Source organism: Schistosoma mansoni, chromosome 7, assembly GCF_000237925.1.
Source record: "Schistosoma mansoni strain Puerto Rico chromosome 7, complete genome".
Taxonomy (NCBI): domain Eukaryota; kingdom Metazoa; phylum Platyhelminthes; class Trematoda; order Strigeidida; family Schistosomatidae; genus Schistosoma; species Schistosoma mansoni.
The window spans coordinates 9057084-9079266 of NC_031501.1; the positions used below are offsets into that span (position 1 = coordinate 9057084).

At 37.0% G+C, this 22183-nt stretch overlaps 1 protein-coding gene and 1 non-coding gene across 2 annotated transcripts in view; one reads left to right on the plus strand and one right to left on the minus strand.

Annotated features, from left to right (window-relative positions):
• The window catches only part of Smp_139350 (putative nuclease sbcCD subunit C), a gene marked incomplete at both ends in the record, with an annotated part of 81825 nt that extends 65995 nt beyond the window's left edge, over positions 1–15830 (minus strand). Inside the window, 5 exons of the mRNA XM_018798785.1 lie at positions 2084–2198; positions 5443–5538; positions 13342–13446; positions 14291–14536; positions 15804–15830. Of these exons, the coding sequence (XP_018653693.1) occupies positions 2084–2198; positions 5443–5538; positions 13342–13446; positions 14291–14536; positions 15804–15830 (589 nt within the window). The remainder of the gene's footprint in view (positions 1–2083; positions 2199–5442; positions 5539–13341; positions 13447–14290; positions 14537–15803) is intronic.
• Positions 1726–1792, plus strand: Smp_tRNA_01589_Gln_TTG.1.1. The gene has a single exon. It is a non-coding gene (tRNA).
• Positions 15831–22183: the final 6353 nt, after the last annotated feature.

Here is a 22183-nt window from a genome sequence, read left to right on the forward strand (position 1 = left end):
GAAACGGCCGTCTAGTGCTTCCAGGTTTTCCATGGTGTTCTAGCTTCAACTGACTCATGATCTCAACTATGAAAATTTAAAGATGAAATAATGAATGATTTTAACCTGTAACCAAATATTTTAAAAAAAAATCTGCTCAATAAGATACTTACCATAATTCATGGATCAAATTGTCCTTTTGCTTTTCAAATCCATTTAAGCATGTTGTTAAATCATTTATCTTTATTTTTACATCATTAGGATATCGGAATTTTTCATCATTAAGACAAATCCTATAAATAGTAATGATAATAATACTACTCATTATTTGTGGATAGTATTCATCACAAATTGAACAACACTGTATCACTCTTTCATCCTAGTATGAGAAACCTCAACAGTATGAGTCGATGACCCGGCCATACATCGAGCCTAAAGTACCTTAAATCTTAAGATATGTCACCTGAGGTTATCCAATCATTTGTCACAATAATCGTACAGACCCTAAACTGATAGGCTGCATCTACCAATATTAAGTCGGAAGAACAATCAATGGTGCCGTATTTCTACTTAGCCGCTCCTAGTTTTCCTTCAGTATTTGCTTACTCCAACCAGAGTAGTTCTTCTAGGTAGGCTATTGTTAAACATACATAATACATAGTCTCAACCATCTCGATAGATCAAGATCCAAAATTATATCAACTAATTTGTTAAAGTCCCAAATTGAATGAAATGTATCTTCTAGATTTAACTACCATTCGACATATAATCAATCTTTAACTATAGACCAATAGGAGATACAACCCAAAACAAAGAAATAAACAATGACAGATTTAAGGGCAATAAGAACCAATCAACATCGAGGTGCACAGGAAAAGCTGTGAATCACATGTGGAGAAATTCAAACACTTCACTTCTACCCGAAGTTTGTGCTGATGATGTCGTTCAGTAGGACGATGAAAGCTCCACGACCAGACCATCCAGCTCAGAGAAAAAACCTACAACAAAAACTATAGCCAATCCATATAGGGATCCGCTTAAGGAACTAATGTACCATGAAAAAGGCTTTTAAAAAATGTCCTGAATATCAAGCTCTGGAAAAACACAAAAAAACCGTGAAAGGGTATTCTGTTCTTCACTGAGTAGAATGATTTGATCACGAAGCTTTTATTGTTTTTCCAAAACAAAAATATCATAATAATAGTTGAAATCATGGATCAATTGAAGCTAAATCACCATGGAAAACTTGAAAGCACTAAACGGCCGTTTCGTTCTATCATGGGACTCCTCAGCAGTGCGCATTCACGATTCCGCATCGCGAGATTCGAACCCAAGACCCATCCGTTTGCAATGGTGATCTATCTTCAATTGATTCATGATCTCAACTATTAAAAACACTATAATATCCACAATACCCCTTCTGATAAAAAATATCATTACTTTGTAGTGTCGGTTGATATGTTAAGCCCATATACCCTTATTCTAGCTTTTGGACAAGTCAATTTACCTATCCATTTTGAGTCCCGTTTTGACCTTGTTAATTATTCACTTATTAACCTTGACTGTTTTTTATATGAGCGTGTGTGTACACTTCTTATCCTATTCATCACATATCTGTCATTTATTTTTATCTGACTATAAATATTATAGTGCAAAGATGGATAGTGGCTAGCAGTGGAATCCAGGACGCGATATTAAGTGAATTTAAACTTCACCCCATTGAAAAAGCTAGTGGATATCAGGACTCAGTAGCTGAGTGGATAACGTGATGGCGTTTGAAGTGAAAGATACTGGGTTCGAGTCCCAGAGTGAACATCAACTCTGAGACGTAGGCACATCCATCTGACGAGTTCCAAATAGGACGAAACGCGCGTCAAACTGGATTCCACTGCTAGCCACTATCCATCTTTGCTTATAATGCTTGTGAATTAAGGCTAAATCGAGGCAATATGTACAGTATGCACATATGGCCAATAAGAGACTGACCAGTTGCAGTCCTAAACATCAATGGGAAGATTCAAACAAACAATACTCAGTAAATATATTCATTTTTACCGAAATTTTTGTACAGCTTCATTGATATTTATTATTTGCCAATGATTACGTTGTTCCGACCATGTTAGATTAGTAAAACGTTGATGCATTAATTCACCAAGATGAAGATTTTTAATTAAATTTGATAATTCACGACGATTTTCCAATAATTCAATATCAATTGTCTAGGTAGTTCATCATTTAAAAATTGAATTAATGACAGTTAACAATATTAATGTACTTTAATGATTGAATTCATGAATCGATCTGAGTTAGATCACCATGGAACTCCTCCTGTAGTTCTTCTAGAGTTACTGCCGGTCCCAAGCCCAGGTAAAGGAGGAGGGTTTGGTATTGGGTTAGCTACCCCATCCCGTAGAAAAACTAACTCGCTAAAAAAACGCTAACCAGTAAGATTACCATGGAAAATCTGGAAGTACCGGATGACTTTCATGTCCTAGTATGAGACTCCTATCCACTTCCAGCGCTTCTTCCTCCGGAGCAGCATACTTACAACTGAAAAGTATCTGGAACTCAAAACAACTGTCAACCAACATCAAAGTCAGAATTTTCAATACAAATGTCAAGACAGTTCTACTTTATGGAGCGGAAACCTGGAGAACTACGAAAGCCATCATCCAGAACATACAAGTGTTTATTAACAGTTGTCTACGCAAAATACTTCGGATCCGTTGACCAGACACTATCAGCAACATTCTACTGTGGGAGAGAACAAACCAGATTCCAGTGGAGGAAGAAATCAGGAAGAAGCGCTGGAAGTGGATTGGGCACACTTTGAGGAAATCACCCCACTGCGTCACAAGACAAGTTCTGACATGAAATCCTGAAGGCAAAAGGAGAAGAAGAAGACCAAAGAACACGTTACATCGAGAAATAGAGACAGACATGAAGAGAATGAACAAAAAGTGGATAGAACTAGAAAAGAAGTCCCAGGACAGAGTGGGTTGGAGAATGCTGGTCAGCGGCCTATGCTCCATTGGGAGTAACAGGCGTAAGTAAGTAAGTAATGAGACTCCACATTTGTGCATATCCTTGATTTTGAATGTAGAACTCGAACAAGTTTAATTGTTAAGAGAAAACTCCTTATAAAACCTTTCACGAGTCAAGTGAATGTTTAGACACATTTTGATCCTATAAATACCCTTATTTTTTGTACTATTAAATTTTGATACGAACCCAGTTTGATTGAAAATACAGAAATGGTTGAACTACTTTAATATAATCAATAATGGGAGCTACTATACAATATTCGGTCACTAACACATTAAGAAGATGAATTGTATGGGAAAATTTGATATTCAAAACTGAATAAGTAGAATAAAACAAAATGGTACTGTAGTGAATGGGAACACAAATGGGGACAATCAAATGTATTTGAATACGAAATGATAGAATCCTTTCGTAAAATCTGAGAACTATACTGTTCTCGTTCCGTGATTTCATACACATCAAGTCAGTCCAATGTGAATTCTAGGTGAGTGATAATCATTTACCAAATTTGAAATTAACAACCCAGGGGCTCATAAATAAATAAATGTCAGAAGGCAGAATAACTTGTCAGTGTAATCAGATAATCTTTTTCAAGCAAAATCACATACAGAACTCGAATTAGGGACTTTTTCTCTGACACACGAATGCATTTCAAGCTAGACATTAACGTCGTTGTATACCGACTCAATGGTCTGGAGGTTAAGCGTTCGTGCGCGAGACCGAAGGTTCTGGATTCGAGTCCCTCTGATAAGGGATCGTGGATGTGCACTGCTAAAGAGACTGGGAAGAAACGGCCATCTAGTGCTTCTAGGTTTCTAAATGTGGCCTAACACTGATCGATTCATGATTTCACTGAAACTCATTGAAATCTCTACAATCCAAGACTGATAGAATCACACGATTATCTATAAAATACTGAATCCATAAGTAAAAACGATTAAATTTATTATTAAACATTTATACAGTTGTAGGCTAAATACCTTTACACGTTATTCATTCTTTCGATCATTTAGATTAAAACTACAATATCGGAATTGATTCTTGTACGAGAAATCAGTTAACATATATAGCATTGTCAGTAGAAAGCGTCATTTCATTTATTTGTGCGAGGGCAGTGATACTACCCGGGTGCCCAGACTGAAGCAGGTGGTTTTCTTAGGGAGCCACAACCCGAGCCTTGACCTGAAGGTCTAGTCCACAAGGCAGTGGAGCATCGTGAGGAGATGTAGTTCCATGGTAGCCGATGACCAATGATTCAATCATACGCTATTTGTTCCCTCAGGATACTGGAGTCAGCCCATGTGTACCATTGGTTTGGAATGAGGGTGTTTCAACTCCCCCAGGTGAACTTTCCGTGTCCACCAACCTGGTAAAAGCACTGGACATTCACTTTTCGTCCTCTCAATTCCGTAAACAACAGTAATGCCACGAGAAGTCAGTGAGTAGTACTTCCTTGGCGGAGGCTATATACGCGTAGCCATGTAAGAGCATTTCGAGAGGGAGAGCGGACTCTCCCCACTCTCAAATGTTTCAGGGCCAATCTGGGCCATCTTTGGCGTCTGGCTGTAAAAGGTCGGATCTACAACGCGTTGGTGAGAGCAGTTTTGCTCTATGCTTGTGAAACCTGGCCTCTCCCGGTTATATATATATGCATCTTCCCCCTCTTCTCTTTCCATTCTCATTGTTTTATGTGGCGCATATATATCTGGTGCCCCCTTGTACCAATATTTGTGTCTAAATAAATAAATAACATATATACATGTCTCACAATAGGACGAAACGGCCGTCCAGTGCTTTCATATTTTCCATGGTGTTCTATCTTCAATTGACTAATGAATTCAACTATAAAATTACTAAAATCTCCACAAACCCCCCTTCTGATACTAGTCATATGCTCACTAGTGACTGGCTTCAAGAGGTACTTCCTGAATTTCTAGTGAGAAGCAGAGACCAGTGGAGTTCAACCAGGTCTGTTGTGAGATAGAAACTCACTGAAGACATTAGTAGATGTGTCGCTCAATTTCGTGGATCGTTTGAAGTTAAACATTAACACAGTTGGATGCCGACCAAGTCAGTGTGAGACTGATAGGTCCTGGGTTCGATATTTCGCGAGGCGAGATCGTGGATGTGCACTGCTGAGGAATCCCACAATAGGACGAAACGTCCATCCAATGCTTCCGGATTTTCCATGGTGTTCTAGCTCCAATTAACTCATAAATTCAACTATAAACTATATACATATACTTAAACCATATTCATAACTATTGATATTCTACCTTTATAGATCATGATCAACAAAGTATATGATCATTTCTATAGAAATTGACATAATCTTCAATTAGATTCAAACTCTTACACCATATTACATACAAGTTTTCAACGGTGTACTTATTACGTAATCAAGAACAATAAACTTACAAATATTTCTTTCTGTAATGCAATTTGTAATTCATTCGGTGTTAAATGGGAATATTTACTTAAATAATCAGTCAATTCATGAAATTCTTGTTTTATCTAAATCAAAAAGAAGAAAAGAAGAAAGAACATTGAAGGAGTTAACTAGATGTATAGAAATTTAACTCCGCCTGTAGCTCCTCCGGGGGCTACTGCCGGTCCGAGGCCTGGGTAAAGGAGGAGGATTGGGCATAGAGTTAGCAATCCCATCCCGTAGAAAAACTAACTAGCTAGAAAATGCTAACCAGAAAAAGTAAGTATAGAAATTTACTAAGATATATTGATATTCGGTATTGATATTGTTGTGAATGAGAACACAAGTGGAGACAATCGAATGTATTTGATGATAGAACATCAGTGGTAAAATCTGAGAACTATACAGCAAATACTTCATTTACAAAACGCATGGAGTGTGAAACAATTACCCTCAGAAGACAATGGATGATGGATTGTGAAAGATAATGGATCGGTTAAAGTTAGACATTAATACGGTTGAATGCTAGCTCACTGGTCTAGAGGTCAAGCTTTCAGGTGTGAGACCGGAGGTCATGAGTAAGAGTCCCTTTGGTGTGGGATCGTGGATGAGTATTATTAAGGAGTCCCATACTAGAGCTTCCAGTGCTTTCAGCTTTTCAATGGTGGTCAGTTATTCTATTGAATTCATAGTGGAAAAAGTAGTTAGAATTGTTTTTATGATGTTAAATTGTTCACATCATGTTTTATTGAAATCTCAATTAAATAACTTCTAAATATTTAGTTTTATGAACTGATCTTGGCTAAACTCCCATAGAAAAGCTGAAAGCTCTTAAAGGCCGTTTCGTCCTAGTATAGGACTTCTCAGTGGTGCTCATACATGGCCTCGTCACAGGGAATCGAACGCATTACCTTTAGTCTCGTGTGTGCATGCCTGACGCTTACACCATCTAGACAGCATAAAGTAGTGTTAATATCTAACTTCAATCAACCCATGGTCTTGAAAATCCCTTCACCCACTGCCTGCAGTAGATAACTGCCTCACACCCAACACGGATTGTACTCCACTGGTCATGGCTTCTCGCTAGAATATACAGGATAAATGTATTGTTTTTTGGTTCAAAAATAACAAACTGTTGATTCATTGACATGTCACTCAGTTTTACATCAAACAGTTCTCAGCCGTTCACCATCTGTTTGGAGTCGGCCTGATTATAGTAACTGATGGTTTGAAACCTGGATGTTATCTTCAGAAACAGTCACAAGGGAGCTGATACATTCACCATTCATCTTGATGGAGTTTTGTTCTCTGAGCTGGATAGTTTGGTCGTGGAACTGTCATCGCTATTCCGGGTGACGTCATAAGCACATACTTCAGGTACCTGAGCCACAAATCTTCTCTATCAACTCTTCGTGTTTTCTCAAAACCTGGATATCGAAATTGTCTTTACGAATCCATTTTTCCCAAATCATATCTATATCTGCTTTTTTCTACTACTACTACTACTACTACTGATACTATTACTACTTCTACTACTCTGAGATTTATCTTATCAATCTCTTGTCGCTGTGCTAATAAAGTGTGGTAACTAGGACTAGCGAACATACATTTCAGGTCCTACTTTGATTATTACTTATTAACTATTTATTTACTGAAGAAGAGGTTATATAATGAGTAAGAATTAAGTCTAATAGTCTTATTTATTCATTTAAACACATGAATATTGGTACAAACGGGCACCAGATATATATGCGCCACACAAATCAAATGAGATTTGTATAAGGGCTATGATACCACCCAGGTGCCCAAACCAAAACAGGTGGTTTTCTTAGGGGGCCACAACCGGAGCCTTTGACCTAAAGATCTGATCCATAAGGCAGTGGAGCATCGTGAGGAGATGCACTCCCATGGTAGCCGGTGACCAACGATTGATTCATATGCCATTTGTTCCTTCAGGATACTGGAGTCAGCCCATATACACCATTGGTTGGGAATCAGGGTTTTCCAACTCCCCTAGATGGACTTTCCGTGTCCTCGAACCCGGTTAAAGCGCCGGACATTCGCTTATCGTCCTCTCAATTTCGTAAACAACAGTAATGCCACGAGAAGGCAGTGAGTAGGACTTCCCTAACAGATGCTATATACGCGTGTCCATGTGAGAGCATTTGGAGAGGGAGAGCGGACTCTCCCTACTCGTGGCCGTACGAGGGCAGTCTGGTCTTAATTCATCGGTGAGCAAATGACCTACAATAGCCTGTAACATCAATTCATTTTCATTTTTCTGTTAATAGATTGTATATCAATATGTTATGTTATCAGGTAAGAAAGCCTTCTCTTTCGATTAACGAATCCGTCTTTGATTTCCGTTTATTCCGGAATTCGAGTCAATAATCTGGTGTTGTGTGTAGTTATCATTCAGCCACATCGTATCATAGTATATTCGCTCAAACATCTTTGCCATAACACTGTGGCATTGTTGGTATGAGGCTGAATAATACAGCTATTGGTAAATTAGTTTCATTTATACTGGTTCTGATTATCCATTTGTTTATATTTTGACTGGAATTTAATCGTTATCAGTTGGAATATCTGCATCCTGTACGGATCGCCTCGGTATAACTGTTATGACACAAATTTATGTAGAATAGATGGGATGTGGTCAACAGTGAAATCAAGAAAATGCGTTATTTCGTCCTATATGGGATTTTACAGCTGGATCAACCTTCATCCCAGAGCGAGTTGATGTTCAATCCAGGACACGAACCAAGTTCCTTCCACTTTAAACCTTAACAAGTTATTCACTCAGTTACTGATTCCAAACAGTCACTTATTTGTGCAAAGGGTCGTTTGAGGAGAAAGACACTGGGTTCAAGTCTCGGAGGGTGCATCAATTCACCAAGACGAAGGTAGATCCAGATGATAAGTCCCAAGTAGGAGGAACCACTTGTCTTGGATTCCACTGTTAACCACATTCCATCTATTCTGTGTGTTATTCACCAAAGACATTCAGAAAAATGTCATGAACCAGCTAACCGTCAAGTAAACATCGACTATGGGTAGACGATTATATAAACTGATTCTCAAGTTTACAAATTTCCCTATCTCTTCTCTTTCTGACACATTATCAATCTGTTCAAACTATAGTTAATGAATTGTAATCGAAAGCTGTAACTTATTGGTTTACAGATATGTTTAATTAAGTCATCACTTTATAATAAAGTTAAAAAGAGACTGATAAATCCTGGATTCGAATCTCGTGAGGCGGGATCATGGATACGCACTGCTAACGAAGAGTCCCACAATAGAACGAAACGGCCGTCCAGTGCTTCCAGGTTTTTCTTGGTGGCTCAAGAATATACTACTGAAAGAAATATATATAGTAGTAAAATATATCATTATTAAAAAATTATTATTTCTCACTCAACTTGATTAATACGTTTATATTCAAGTATATATAATTGATTTTCCAAACTATTAATTTCATTTCTACGTTGAATATATTCATTATCAACTTGATTCCATTTACTGTCTAAATCAGATATCTCCGAGTCCAACAAATGCTGAAATATAAAATCCACAATAATAATAATAATAGTGTTGTGTGGTCTACTTATATCCATATAAGTAGTATATGGTGATGGTCAGACATAGAATGTATTTCAGTAGAAGATCGATAAGGAAAGAACCGGAACGGAACGCAATTGGTACGTAAATGAATGAACAATGAAATCAGAGACGATGAACTGAACAGTTAAGAATGAGACAATGGATTGATAGTCTGCAAATTAACTGTTTACTGTATAGTTATCAGAATTTAGTGAGATAGTCTGTAATGTTGAGCTAAATACACTCGATTCTCCTTACTCGCTATCTCATTCACCACTATAGTAATAGTAATAATAGATGTAATAAACTGTCCAAATGTACTAACTCAAATGTAATGTAAGGGAAACTGCAGTCATTGGTTTTCTTTTTGGTACAAAGTATATTTCACTAAGAAATGCATATGGAACTTATTTGATAAGTTGTTACGCTATTCTAATTAAAGGGTTTAAAATTGAAGAGCTAATGCTGTTACTGATTTCATTGTTGCTTCAGTCAGTCAATCAGTCAGCTACAACGTAGGATCGGGCATAGGTCCAATTTGCCACACCTCGTTAGCACAACAAGATGAACACCATATTCATAGAAGTAGTTACTTCAAAAGCGGTAAAAAAGGCATTTCATATAAGCATATGATACAGGAAGAAAGAGTTAGTTTGTAGAAAAAGATATAAAGTAATTTTCATCTCACAGTGTAAGGGAAGATAAAGAGTGTATACACCTACCCCATTGTGATCAGTTCCGAGCTATGTGACACACAGTCTCCAACCATTGGTTACAATAGTCGCGCTGACTCCAAACAAGTAGTCTGTATCTACCAACATGACTTAGGCTAGAAGTTAATGACTTCAATGACTGATGCCACGTTTTGGTTTGGCCGCTCCTAACTTTCTTCCAACCATCCCCAACAATAGTTATCATTGCGCGTCGTGGTAATCAGTGTTTAGACATACGTAACAAGTGGTTCAACCCTCTCAGTCGATGAAGAATCATGACCTCATCAAATGATTTACCATCATTCCCTAAAACCCTGTGTCTAACCTCACTATTACTTACCAGGTGATCCCAGCATATGCGAGCAATATTTCTAAGACATCTGTGATCAAATACTAGTAACTTACGAGTATCTTCTATCCTTAATGGCCACGTTTCGCAGCCGTGAAGTAGAACAGAACGAACTGCTACTCAGTATACTCATTCCTCAATTGATAGACGGATATCTTGCTTTCTCCATAGGTGACGTAAGTTGGCAAAAGTTAAACAAGCTTTTTGAATCCGTGAAGAGATTTCGTCAGACGTCAACCCAATAGAGATGATCATACTTGTTCAGAAGTGAACCTTTTAAAATTATTCCATAAGCGTTAAATTAGTCCATAGACGCTAATAACGTTATGCAGTACAACGATGAACGTTTTCACAGAGGAAGGTATTCAAATTAGATGATAAAGTACTACTAGAAGTAACCAGCTGAAGTACAAATTTTCACCATCATTCCAAAATGAAATATAGAATGTGAGTTAAGAAAATGAAACAATTTCCCTTCTAAGTGTACATCGTAAAATGACATGAAGAGGCTTAAAATGACAAGTTGAAACAGGAATTTGGTTCTCTAGCTTTGAATGTAAAATTTTGTTTCTAGGCTGATCTACATAAATGACTGAGTGGAAAAAGTGGAGAGGTAGTTAGTTTATGACATAGCTACGGGGTATGAAAGAAAGTTACATTGGAATAACATCTACTGGTTCATTAAGACTTTCTGGTTAGGCTCCAAAAGACAATACAAAACACTAGTTTGGGGCGTTGTCAAACACAATGCAAAACTCAAGTCGGTCGCAATCATGCTATAGCTCTCTTCATTGTTCTCTGCAAAAGTCAGAGGAACTCCTTCAATTGAAATAATTCTTTCTGGACGTTTTTTTTAATTTTACTGTCACTTTTATGGTGGACTAGTCTTGATTACCTATCTTCAGTTATTTATTTAATTCTGGATTAAATTCACTATCTTCCATCTATCTCTTCATAATCTCATTTTTTTATTCATTGATCTTGATCTCCTTCACAGTTCTCATTGGTTGTTGGTTCAGACAAGATTAACATGGATATACAGATCCTTCTGCTAACTTTCGATTTTCCATGATTATTCTAATACTTCGTTTGCCAATTGATCTTTATTATGTATGCTAATAGTTTGAGTTTTGTTCAGTCTAAAAGACTCACTTTCTTCCTGATATAACAATAGAATTAAAACATTTTCCCATTTTGATGGTGTATTACAGTAATATGATTATAGGACTCGGATCTGAAATTTTCCTATCGCTAGGCTGGATACTCGGTTGATACGGTATACACAGACTGAATCATATCATACAGGATACACGACTCACGATCAAAAGTAGAAAACTAGAGTATAGACTAGATAATACTTTACTCAACATAATTACAAGCAGACTGAACCCAATAAATCCAGGGTAGAAACTAATAATTGGAAAAGGATCACATATTAAATGGTTAGTAATCTGTCCATGCTTAGCGTTCGATTGAACCTTACTTTGATTAGTCACACATCACTTCCAAAACAAGGTGCTTAAGTTATTTAAGCTAAATAGTTATAACAAGGTAATTAACACACAGTGCACATATGCTCAATTAAGACTGACTAACACTCATTCAAGAATATCAACAACGGGATAACTCAATCACGTTTAAGTGAATATGTAAATACCTTGTATTTTTAAAGTTGAAATCATGACTCAGTTGAAGCTAAATCACCATGAAAAGCCTGAAATCAATGGACGGCTGTTTCGTCTTATTGTGGGACTCCTCGGTGGCAGTGCGCATCCACGACCTTGCCTCGCGAGATTCGAACCCAGGACCTACCAGTCTCGCGCCAGAGCACTTAATCGATAGACCACTGAGCCCGCCGGCATCCAACAGTGTTAATGTCTAACTTCAACCAACCCACGAAGTTGAGCAACCGTTCTCCAATTGTCTTCAGTGAGTTACTATCTCACAACAGACCCTGTTGAACTCCACTGGTCACTGTTTCTCACTAGAACTCCAGGAAATACCTCTTGAAGCCAATCACTAGTGAGAATATGTTTATTATCTGAAGTAGAGTTTTGTGGACATTATAGTAATTTTATAATTAAATGCTGGCTTCAGACTAGCTTCAACTGACTCATGATCTCAACTATGAAAGTTAGAGATTCGTAAATTTACAACGGTTAATTTGCTTTCCATAACAAAGCTTTAGTTTCAGATATATCTTGTTGTTTGGTTTCAGTGGCTCTTAAGTAAATATGTTACTACGTAAGATTTCCGAGATGATAATTCTATAAAATCACAACTTTATACCAACTATTTGATAAAAAAAAATCAGTTTTTCCCTACAAATAGGGCAACTATTTCAAGTCTGGACAATTCTTGGAAGCAAACATACCGTAAGTTCAGCCTAACTTGACCTGAAGATAAGGAGTGGCATCTAGAACACAAGTTTTGATAAACATATTCAGAAAACCTTGTAGATTATCTGTTTCTGGTGCATCGTAAATAACTGCCTTTCCGAGTTCTTATAAATTCACATGTAAATTTGCTTCGATAAATATATACATCAACATATAATCTACAGAACATAAACATTATTCAGGACTATTGGAGATAAAATGATGTTTACTAAACAGGAACCAAATAGTGTTGTTATATCCCGTGGAGAATAATGAATGGTAACTTTGATGACTATTTATGGACCAATATGATATGTATATTTCCTATTGTATAATTGTTAAGTAACTAAACTATTCGTATTCGTGTTTCTCTTATCATAAGCTTTATTTTGACCTATGAACTACTACTGTACGATTTACCATTCTTGAGTTAAACCCAGTCTATTGATTACTGTTCCCCCTAATCACAGCCACATTTGACCAAATCTTGTACAAATGTTATTTTCTATTTTATGATACGATATGGTCAGTTTAATTGGTATATAAATTCAGTATGTTTCTGAATAATGATTCATATTGCAGAGGCTGTTATTGGTGTTCTGAACTTAACTGGCTGGGCTAGGCAGAAAGCAGAACTGACAAGCACTCAAGACTGCTCATACACTTTTTGTGTATCATTGGGCGATCAATAAATTAACTGCTCTCCAATTGGGTGGCCTGATAACGTTCATATATATTAACAGGGCATACACTCAATCGATATAACAAGTGTTAACAACCACATAATACCAACCTATCATATTTAAAACATTTAAAGTATTTCAAATATAAGTCATAACTTACTTCATCAGATAGATTTGCATTTAATATTTGATTTTGTCTTTCCCAGCTAGTATTTAATAAGTGAGCAGTATTTTCACAACACTCTTTCACTTGGTTTTCAATATCCTAATCAAAATTTTAAGAAAAAACAAGAAAGATTTTATGGTTCTCAACCATGATCTCTTTTTTGATGAGTATCAATGTAAACTCTTGGTGTTTATGTGAAGCAATAAAGGGTTTGTACACAATCGCGCACTTTATTTATGGTTTTCATGCAGTACATTCACATCTGCTTATGATCTTTTCCTACACTTAAGCGCTGGTTTATTTGCTGTTATCAGAGTAAGTTAAAAACATATCTAGAAATTTTTGTATAATTAAATAAATACACACATTATCATTACTTATCCTAAAATATTAAACTGAGTTTAGTAAAACCAGGTGATTGGAAAACGTTTTATGGGTATCATTTAACGACATCTTTAATTGTTTTTAAAGATAAAAAAATTATTAAAAATAAAGATTGGATTAAGATAACAGTTAGTGATGGAAGAGAATCACAACACAGGTCCGGGGTTTCCTGTTGACCACCTCCAACCACCATCTTATCTAAAACGTAGTGCACACAATGTCGAGTTACTTAGACTAGTGATCACATTACAACTGGATAGGTAGCATTCGATCTGCACTAAAAAGGACTTGGCACACATGACATTGGTCATCACTCAGTGATCAATCAATTGTGATGACAATCACTTTTTAAATACAAAACGTTGATGTACGTAAAGTAAAGGTCTATGTCAACAAGTAATGGATAAAATGTAGATGATCAGACACACACGGATTCAGACATTTTCCGTTAGCATTCGCATAAAAATACATAAGAACTAGTATAATTGGGAAAAATAAACATAAGGAAATAAAATAAAACCTATTGATAGGTAGAAACAACATCTGCAGAATGTCTTACTTGGCTAATTTCCGAAAGCTTTTCATACCACTCCCTCAACCGGCTTTTATGTTTTTCTTTTCGACGAGAGGTTAGACGTTGTAGTATGTTAGTGGAATCACACTTTTGTTGTGATACTGTGCATTTATCAGCAACTAATGGTGGTAAAATAATCTGATAGTCTGATTCCAATAAAATAGGATCAACCGAAAAAGGCAGATTTTGAACAGCGATATGTTCTTCATACTGAGGAATCTTAGTGAACGCCTGAGAAATTAGTGACAAAAGAAAAAGTAGTGATTTATGTGAGTAGACTAATTAAGCATATCGTTTATGTTGCAGGCCAAAGGTAACGATAATAAATCTTCACACTGAATATGTTGAGAAAGTAAATATTGATAAGGCTCACTTAATTTCGTTGGAACCGGAACATTGAATCAATTTATTCATCCACGAAGCGGGCAAACAAGTGATCAATAGAACTGCAACCAAAAACCTTTTTCTTTAGCCTAAATGTTGGCCTACTGTAATATGAAAGCTCAAACAGTGTCCTCATAATCACGGGTATGTCAATGTATCTACTTTGTTGGGAAAATGTTTATACTTTCCTCTCAGCGTTTAAAAATTTGACTCATCTTTAGTACATAGATTTTATCGGTGTCATTTTTTATCGGTTTTCGATAATGTATTTGCCTTTGCAATAATAACCATGGTTATTGCAGAAAGTGTTCACAGGATGTCTGAGTTGGCGACTTACCGAAGCGTTATAATCAAACTGGGCATAAAGTAGGTCTAAGCTGGCTTATATGGGAGATAGAGTCTAAAAAATGTCAAGGTTGAAACCGATTTTAGGTATGTATTCGCAGCGAACTGATTAAAATTGATTTATTCGATACAAATTTGATTGATGCAGAATTATAAAAAAGATTACTCCATATATTTAAACGCATTCTCACTGGCTTTATAAAATAAATATGGCTTCACAAAGTTACATAACGTTGGAATAAATCTCGATAAAAAGTGAGCAGTGTCATTAGATTCGTGTAAAAGAACTCCACTTCATGCCTTACTATATTTTGTACCACAAATTGTGTTTTACTGATGCATAAACTATATGAACATTCCCGTTATCTCCACCCAATCTTCAATTTTTAATGCCTATATCAGAATTCATTATAACACCTTACTTGAATGGGACTGAAGAGATAACCATAGGCTGAGAGTTCTTATCTGGTTTGGGAACAAAGTCTGTTTAATTTTAATTAAAGGTATCATGTATAATTTATTGTGGGATGACAGTCATATCAATGAATACTTTAGGATATTGAATATCATAACAATTTATTTGCTGCTGGCAAAAACAATGAATTAAGGGAAAGGTTTCAAAGCCAGCTATATAACTACTACCACAGCAAACAAAATTTTAAAAGTTTTGGGGCTTATGTAAACTTATATATAATATACTCCAGTCCATTCATTCTTTAAGACCTACTACTGAAAAGACCACTGACAAATTATTTATTTACCAACTAACCGCAGTCAACAACTTTGCTTGGCTCATTCTGCACGCTTATTAGCCCCTTTAATGAAAATAGTCACTCGTTATTATAAGTTCACAAAACCGAAATTTTGATAACCCGCTACAGAAAGTACTATGACAACGATGAGTGTTCAGCAGATCATGGATGTTGTAAACAGAGCTTCTGGGACGAGTAGCCTACACCTTAGCAATTAAAGAAGGAGATTTTCGATTTATTTGATTGGTTTGTTATCTGATATCATTGCTAATTCAATGCTCTCGAGTGACTTTCTACCATGGAAAAATTACTTATATTAATGTACGATGATACTCTTGTCAATATGGTTTTATTTTGTTAGGAAATGCCATGTGTTTTGCTAGCCATTTATCTGCTTAGGAATTAAATGAACTTTCAGATATATTGTACTGTCATATTATCTTAATCAGGAATGTCTTGAACGAGTCTCGTGAATAATATTTCCTAGGCAACAATGTAACAATTCAGAAGCTCCTAGAAAACCCGGATAGGGAAGTACTACTTTGCGGCAATTCAAAGTTCGAAATTCCAAACTGATCCCTGATTCCAAATAAAATGATACATACTGGACACTTCTAGCAGAAGGGACTCATTCATGTATCAGGCCGTAGCACCCGAGAGTGGTGAGAGTCCACTCTCCCTCTCGAAATGCTTTCATACGGCCACGCGTATATAGCCTACTGACCATCATTAGGTCCTCTGATGTTGTCGTTAACCACGTGGATAAGCCAAACCACCTTGACGCAACATTAATCATTCCAACTGTCTCCTACGAAGATCGGAATATTAACGAGGGTGTCTCAAAAGAAGTTAAATAGACCCACCTTAAATATATGTGCAGCCAAAAGACGCGAAAGTTCCAAAGAGGAAGAGACATGGCTCTATCTAGGTTGTCTTTTGGCGTTGAAGGCTTTGCAATCGTGGCAGTTGATTTGTTCAACGAAGAGCAGTAGATTGAGAAAGTTCACAGGCCCCACACTCCTAATCAAAGTGACTCAGATGTTTCGGAAATAGTGTATAAGGTGGTTATTCGTGAATACCATCCCATGAAGAGAATTCACATCTTGAAATTTGATTTTCTATTGAGAAATTAGTCGACTTCCGTACGGTCGATCGGTCAGTCACAACGTAGAACCTGGTACATATGTACATCACTTCAAGTTGCCATACCTTATCAGCAAAGGGAGATGACATTGTCAGGTCAATTCCTAGAATAGTAGGTGCAGTGACAGTACCAGTAGTCACAGGAAATATTAGGCATAGAGGATCCTATTCTACAAGAAAACATAAGTTAGTGAAACAAAAAGAAAAAGAGTTATGAGCATTTTAAAATCTCGGAATTTGGAGAAAGACATAAAACACCTGTGCCACTGAAAATAATTCTGAACCACATCATTCAAAGCCTCTAACCATTGGTCATGGTAATCACAAGGACCCAAACCCACACCTATTACCATGACCAATTTCAACCCTCTGTGACTTCAAAGACTTAGGTCATGTTTTAGTTCGGCCGACCCCCTTTCTTCCTATCTACTCCAACATTGGAAAACATCGACAACCGAGACAGACGATGATACGGTATACGTAACACGTGTCTCAAACACCAAATTCGATAAAAATTTACTACCTCATCAGTCGATTTATCAAATTTACCCGATACCTTATTCCTAATCCAGGCATTCTTTACTCTGTGGTCCCAAAATAAGTGAGCAATGTTATGAAGACTCCTTCAACCGAATATTATTAACCTGCAAATAGTCTCTATTTTATTGACCAGTCGAGGTTTCTGAATTCGTGCCGAGATTTGGCCAGACACCGGACCATCAAGACCGAAAAGATACTCGATGCAAAAGAAGTGGACAGTGTGTCCGACTGTTGTAAACCAGAAGACAGGTGGGGACGACCAATACATCTCAGTACAAAATTACAGGATCTCTTGGTAAAACATGAGAACCATACAGTGAATGCTTCATTTACGAAATTCCGTCACTTGTCTTTCACATGGCTCTTCCAATTCACAATTCCTTTTCTATTTCCGTCCCTGTTTTTCTATTCAACGTGATCTTCATAGACTTCTGCTGTCAGGGTTGCTACTTTCTTTTGGCATTACGTATTAAATACACAGTATGCACCATGGAACTATCTCACTTCCCATCTCTAGTTCAGGCTATGATGCAAGCCAATTCTGAAATAACATTTTACACTTAGTGACAGAGAACCGCATACGGACATGTTTGCATTCCCTGGCTGGGGATCAATCTTTGAAAAGTCAGATAGTGAAACTATCACCTCTAAAAGAATCTATGACAAAGTGAAACAAAAACGGTAAAAACAGACAACCCTGACGAACACAACTTAAAGTGAATAATTCCGAAGACATTTCTCCATGACCTGTAACCTGACCAATAGTGTTCTAGTAGATAGCCTGAACGATTAATTTACTTCTTTGGTACGCTTTTCAATGATAAAAAGTGCCGCCGAACTTCACAGTCAATGGAGTTGAACGCCACTTTAAGGCCAACGACGTCAGAAAGGATATCTAGGCTTCAGAACCCGCCGATTGGCAACGAGTTACCCCATACATCAGCCTTGCCGTGACCTTTTACACCCAGTAACGCTCAGAAAAATACATGCTCGAACCAGAGCATGATCTAGGTATTTTCTCAAGAAGTAGTGGTAGCCTCTTATTATGTCCTCAAACAATGACTAATGCCAATATGATTTATTCGAGTCCATCAATGAATCTGTTGTGAGCGTCGTCACGTCAGATGATGTTTCTCATTATATTTAAAGTTAGTGTTTTCTAAAAATAAATGGTTATCATTTCAGTAGATGGTCACCACTATCTGTTCGCTGGACCGCATCATAGTGAGATTCGCTTAAGTCCCTTCCGGTCCGGTCTGGTTTACCTACTTGAGCGTTAAGACTACCCGCCACTATTAACACATCAAAGCTTTTAGCTTTCTTAAGGAACTTTCTATGAAATTCATCTTCAATTTTTTCCGAGCTACAACCAATGGTGGCGTGGGCAGAGACAGCTAAAGGCAACAGCGTGCATCCCTATCTTTTGAAGTTCCTGTCGGCCCGTTCAGTCGGACAGCACACGAGCGACTTTTTATTAGAATACTGTTTAAAAGAACATGTTCTGCTTTCGAACTTAGTGTTTTACGTAAACCGGTGAGGCCACGGGAAGTAGCAGTGAGATCTCCAGGTACTTGAAGGGTAAATTGTGTCGGTTCTTCATAATAGTAAGGTAAGGTCAAGTGGATGACCGTACTTAGATCCTGTGTATGTATAGCAGAGCCGTAAAATACATTGATGACGCGAGATTCCAGAGGCCTAGCTAAAGAATCCTCGTATCCTACATGACAAGGTTCGGTCATCTAGAGCTGCAATATGTAGTTTCAAGCTTGGTTTCAGGAGACCAGGAATAAAATTTCGCGGACGGGAATCAATAATATTGATGGACCGTGGTGATAAATAAGGGTTAGTTGTGGAGATGGAAGAATTAATAAAAGGTGAGGGGCGGTCTTGACTGTCAACAAGATGACCTCGTGTGTTGAAAGAGTTATGAGAGTGGTTGTCACTTCCCAGTTGCCCGCACCGTGGAAGGATATTTCTTCCTGGGGAACCTGACAAAGAAGCTCAATTAGTAATGACCTTAGTGACCTGGGTGCGTGACCGCTACACTACTCTCTCACCAAGCTATTAAAATTATCTTATGCCAAAAGCGTTTGAGGAGTGGTTCGTATGAAGTTTATAGTTTAAGTGAGAATATATTCTGATCAAGTGTCATTGTCCGATTAATTTAATTAATCTTTCCTGCCTTCTTCATTGCTGGGTTCTTTCGCGTTAACTGTTAAATAACTATTTTCCAAGTTGTCACATATTCATCTTTGAGGATCGTGTGGTTGCGGTTGAGTCATCATGATGGGCAAATTTAGCCACCTTGTTAGAGTATTTACTGAGGCCTAGAATTGTCCTTATGGCCTTCTGAAAAGAACTTCCCATCTCTCTGTTACAGTCAGGTAAACTACCGCTCGATGTAGTAGTATTTTCGACATTCTTTGATGCTGTACGAGTGGCAAATACTGGAAATAAATGAGTACTAGAAAGCTTTAAAGTATTACTTATGAGGTCATTTCGAAAGATGTTTTACTGATGATACGTAATTAAGGAAAGTGAATGTTCTAGATAAAAAATGTGTTAGACTTTCGCTTTAATTAAAGAGAAGGACCTGTAAGTGTTTGGCCATCATGTTAAAGTGACTTAAAGTAAGAAGTAATCGGATAATATGTCAACCCAATAATACTTAAGTAGTAACACCATTCTAGTTATCTCCGCAGTAGTATTCAGGTTAACAGCTGTTACGCAATAAAGTTAAATTGATGGTAATTATTTAGCACAATCTTATACAGGCCATTCAGTAAACTGGTTTAATGTAAAAATCAGACCGTGAATTCTTCACTGCCGTCTCAGATGGTGATTCATTTGTCACATAAGTATCTCATGACGTTAGGGTATTCACCAAACCCAACTTCCTCACGTCTCTCGACTTATCCCGACTCCTTACGATTAACCTAGGCCGGTCTACGTATAAGACTATGTTCACCGACTGCCGAAAAATACTAGATTTTCTTTCTTAAAAGTAAGTTTGAAGGCCTTAGAAATAAACTTTTTTACCACAAAGACACCAAATACATTGGGTATTCAATGCCCAGCTGTTTGGACCTTGAAAGCACACAACGTAGAAGTGGCTTTCTTGACTTTTGCGCTACTTCATCGTTGTGACTAACAGAGTGTATTAATTTCTGTTTTAGATTTTCCTGGTAAGTTTTTAATTGCTTGCATATCGTTTTTATACTTGTATATTTTCTAGCATATATGTCGTTTTTAACCTCAGCCACTTAACTCAAAGTTGAAGTACTAGAATCAATACTATATTTAAATATAGTATTGATTCTGTGATATCAAATCAACGTTATATGGCGAGACTAAACTATACTGCAGTATAGTTTAGTCTCGCCGCAATTAGTTGCCTATTGTATTTCATGCGAATTTAATTTAATAGCCGTTGATTGATGTGGTTTTTATCTCTCTAACAATACTAATTGATAAAAGAGCCTCCTATATATATATGTATATATATAACACTTATTAAACATTGATTTTTAGGATTCTTTGTAAGCTCTCAACAATATAATTGGAGGTATGGTTTGTATTCCATGCATCGTAATACCGGTACTGTTATGGATACTACATCGGCTTTTATATCCAGTCGTGTACTATTTTATTCCAAGATTAAAACCCATTCCACAGCCGACAACAGAGAAATCGGTAAGAATTATATCTTTTATATATTTTGCACCATAATCATGACAATTAGGCCCTACGTATGCACCGGAATACTAAGATCACGTTACAAATGCTTCAGTGTATTTTGGAATAAAGAACTTAATGAGACTGTCTGCGTGTGACGCTAGTGACCTTGGTGAAAAACTCGCCCATGTACTCGGGTCAAAATAGGGTTATCAGTGGGAGGAATTAGTATTTAGAGTCGAAAGTCAGGTTTAGGGATTAGTGTGAGAGTTTCCATCACGGACTGACATCAGTTGTAATCCAAACATGTCATTTAGTCATACGGATGAAGGAGATTCGCCTCAAAATTCAAGACTTGCTATTCTAAATCTCATTGGTTCATCCTTAAATCATAGTCTCGCCAAAGATTCTCTGTACTCACCTTTATTCTGTTCTTACTCGTATTTTTTATCCGAAAAATTCATTGTGGCGGTTATGGAAAAAAATCGCTTTAAATGTGTTCTCATGTCAGGTTGTGACCCATGTCGTTGAGTTTCTTTAAGAATCCCACACTTGTCCAAACTTCATCTTGACTTAGTGATTTTTCCCAGAGAAACGTTTTACCATGAGTTCCCGAGCCATTTAAAAATCAGTGAAAATTACAGAGGATTCAACAGCTGTTTTGTCTTAGTATGGATCTGGCCAAAAACGTACATCCATAATTCAACCCCTTAGCGTTCAAGTCTTGGTACTATAACTGGACTATTAGACCATTGTGTCGAAAGCGAACAATCAGCGTTCCTAAATTAACTCAGTGAACAATACGGTCTAATTTCTAAAGAATTCCAGCAATGTTTTGAACAATTAAAGTGAGGATAGATCAAGTTTTCGAAAATCAGATTTATTTTTAAGGGGAATAAGATTGCTTTCGCCTAGCAATGTTCCTACGTTGTCAGCTTGCATATACATCGAATAGACTGAATTTTGAAGATTTTAAATTGTTTATGTTACTATCGTTCTACTTCATAACCCTCCTTTTCTTATATCTCTACCTATCACT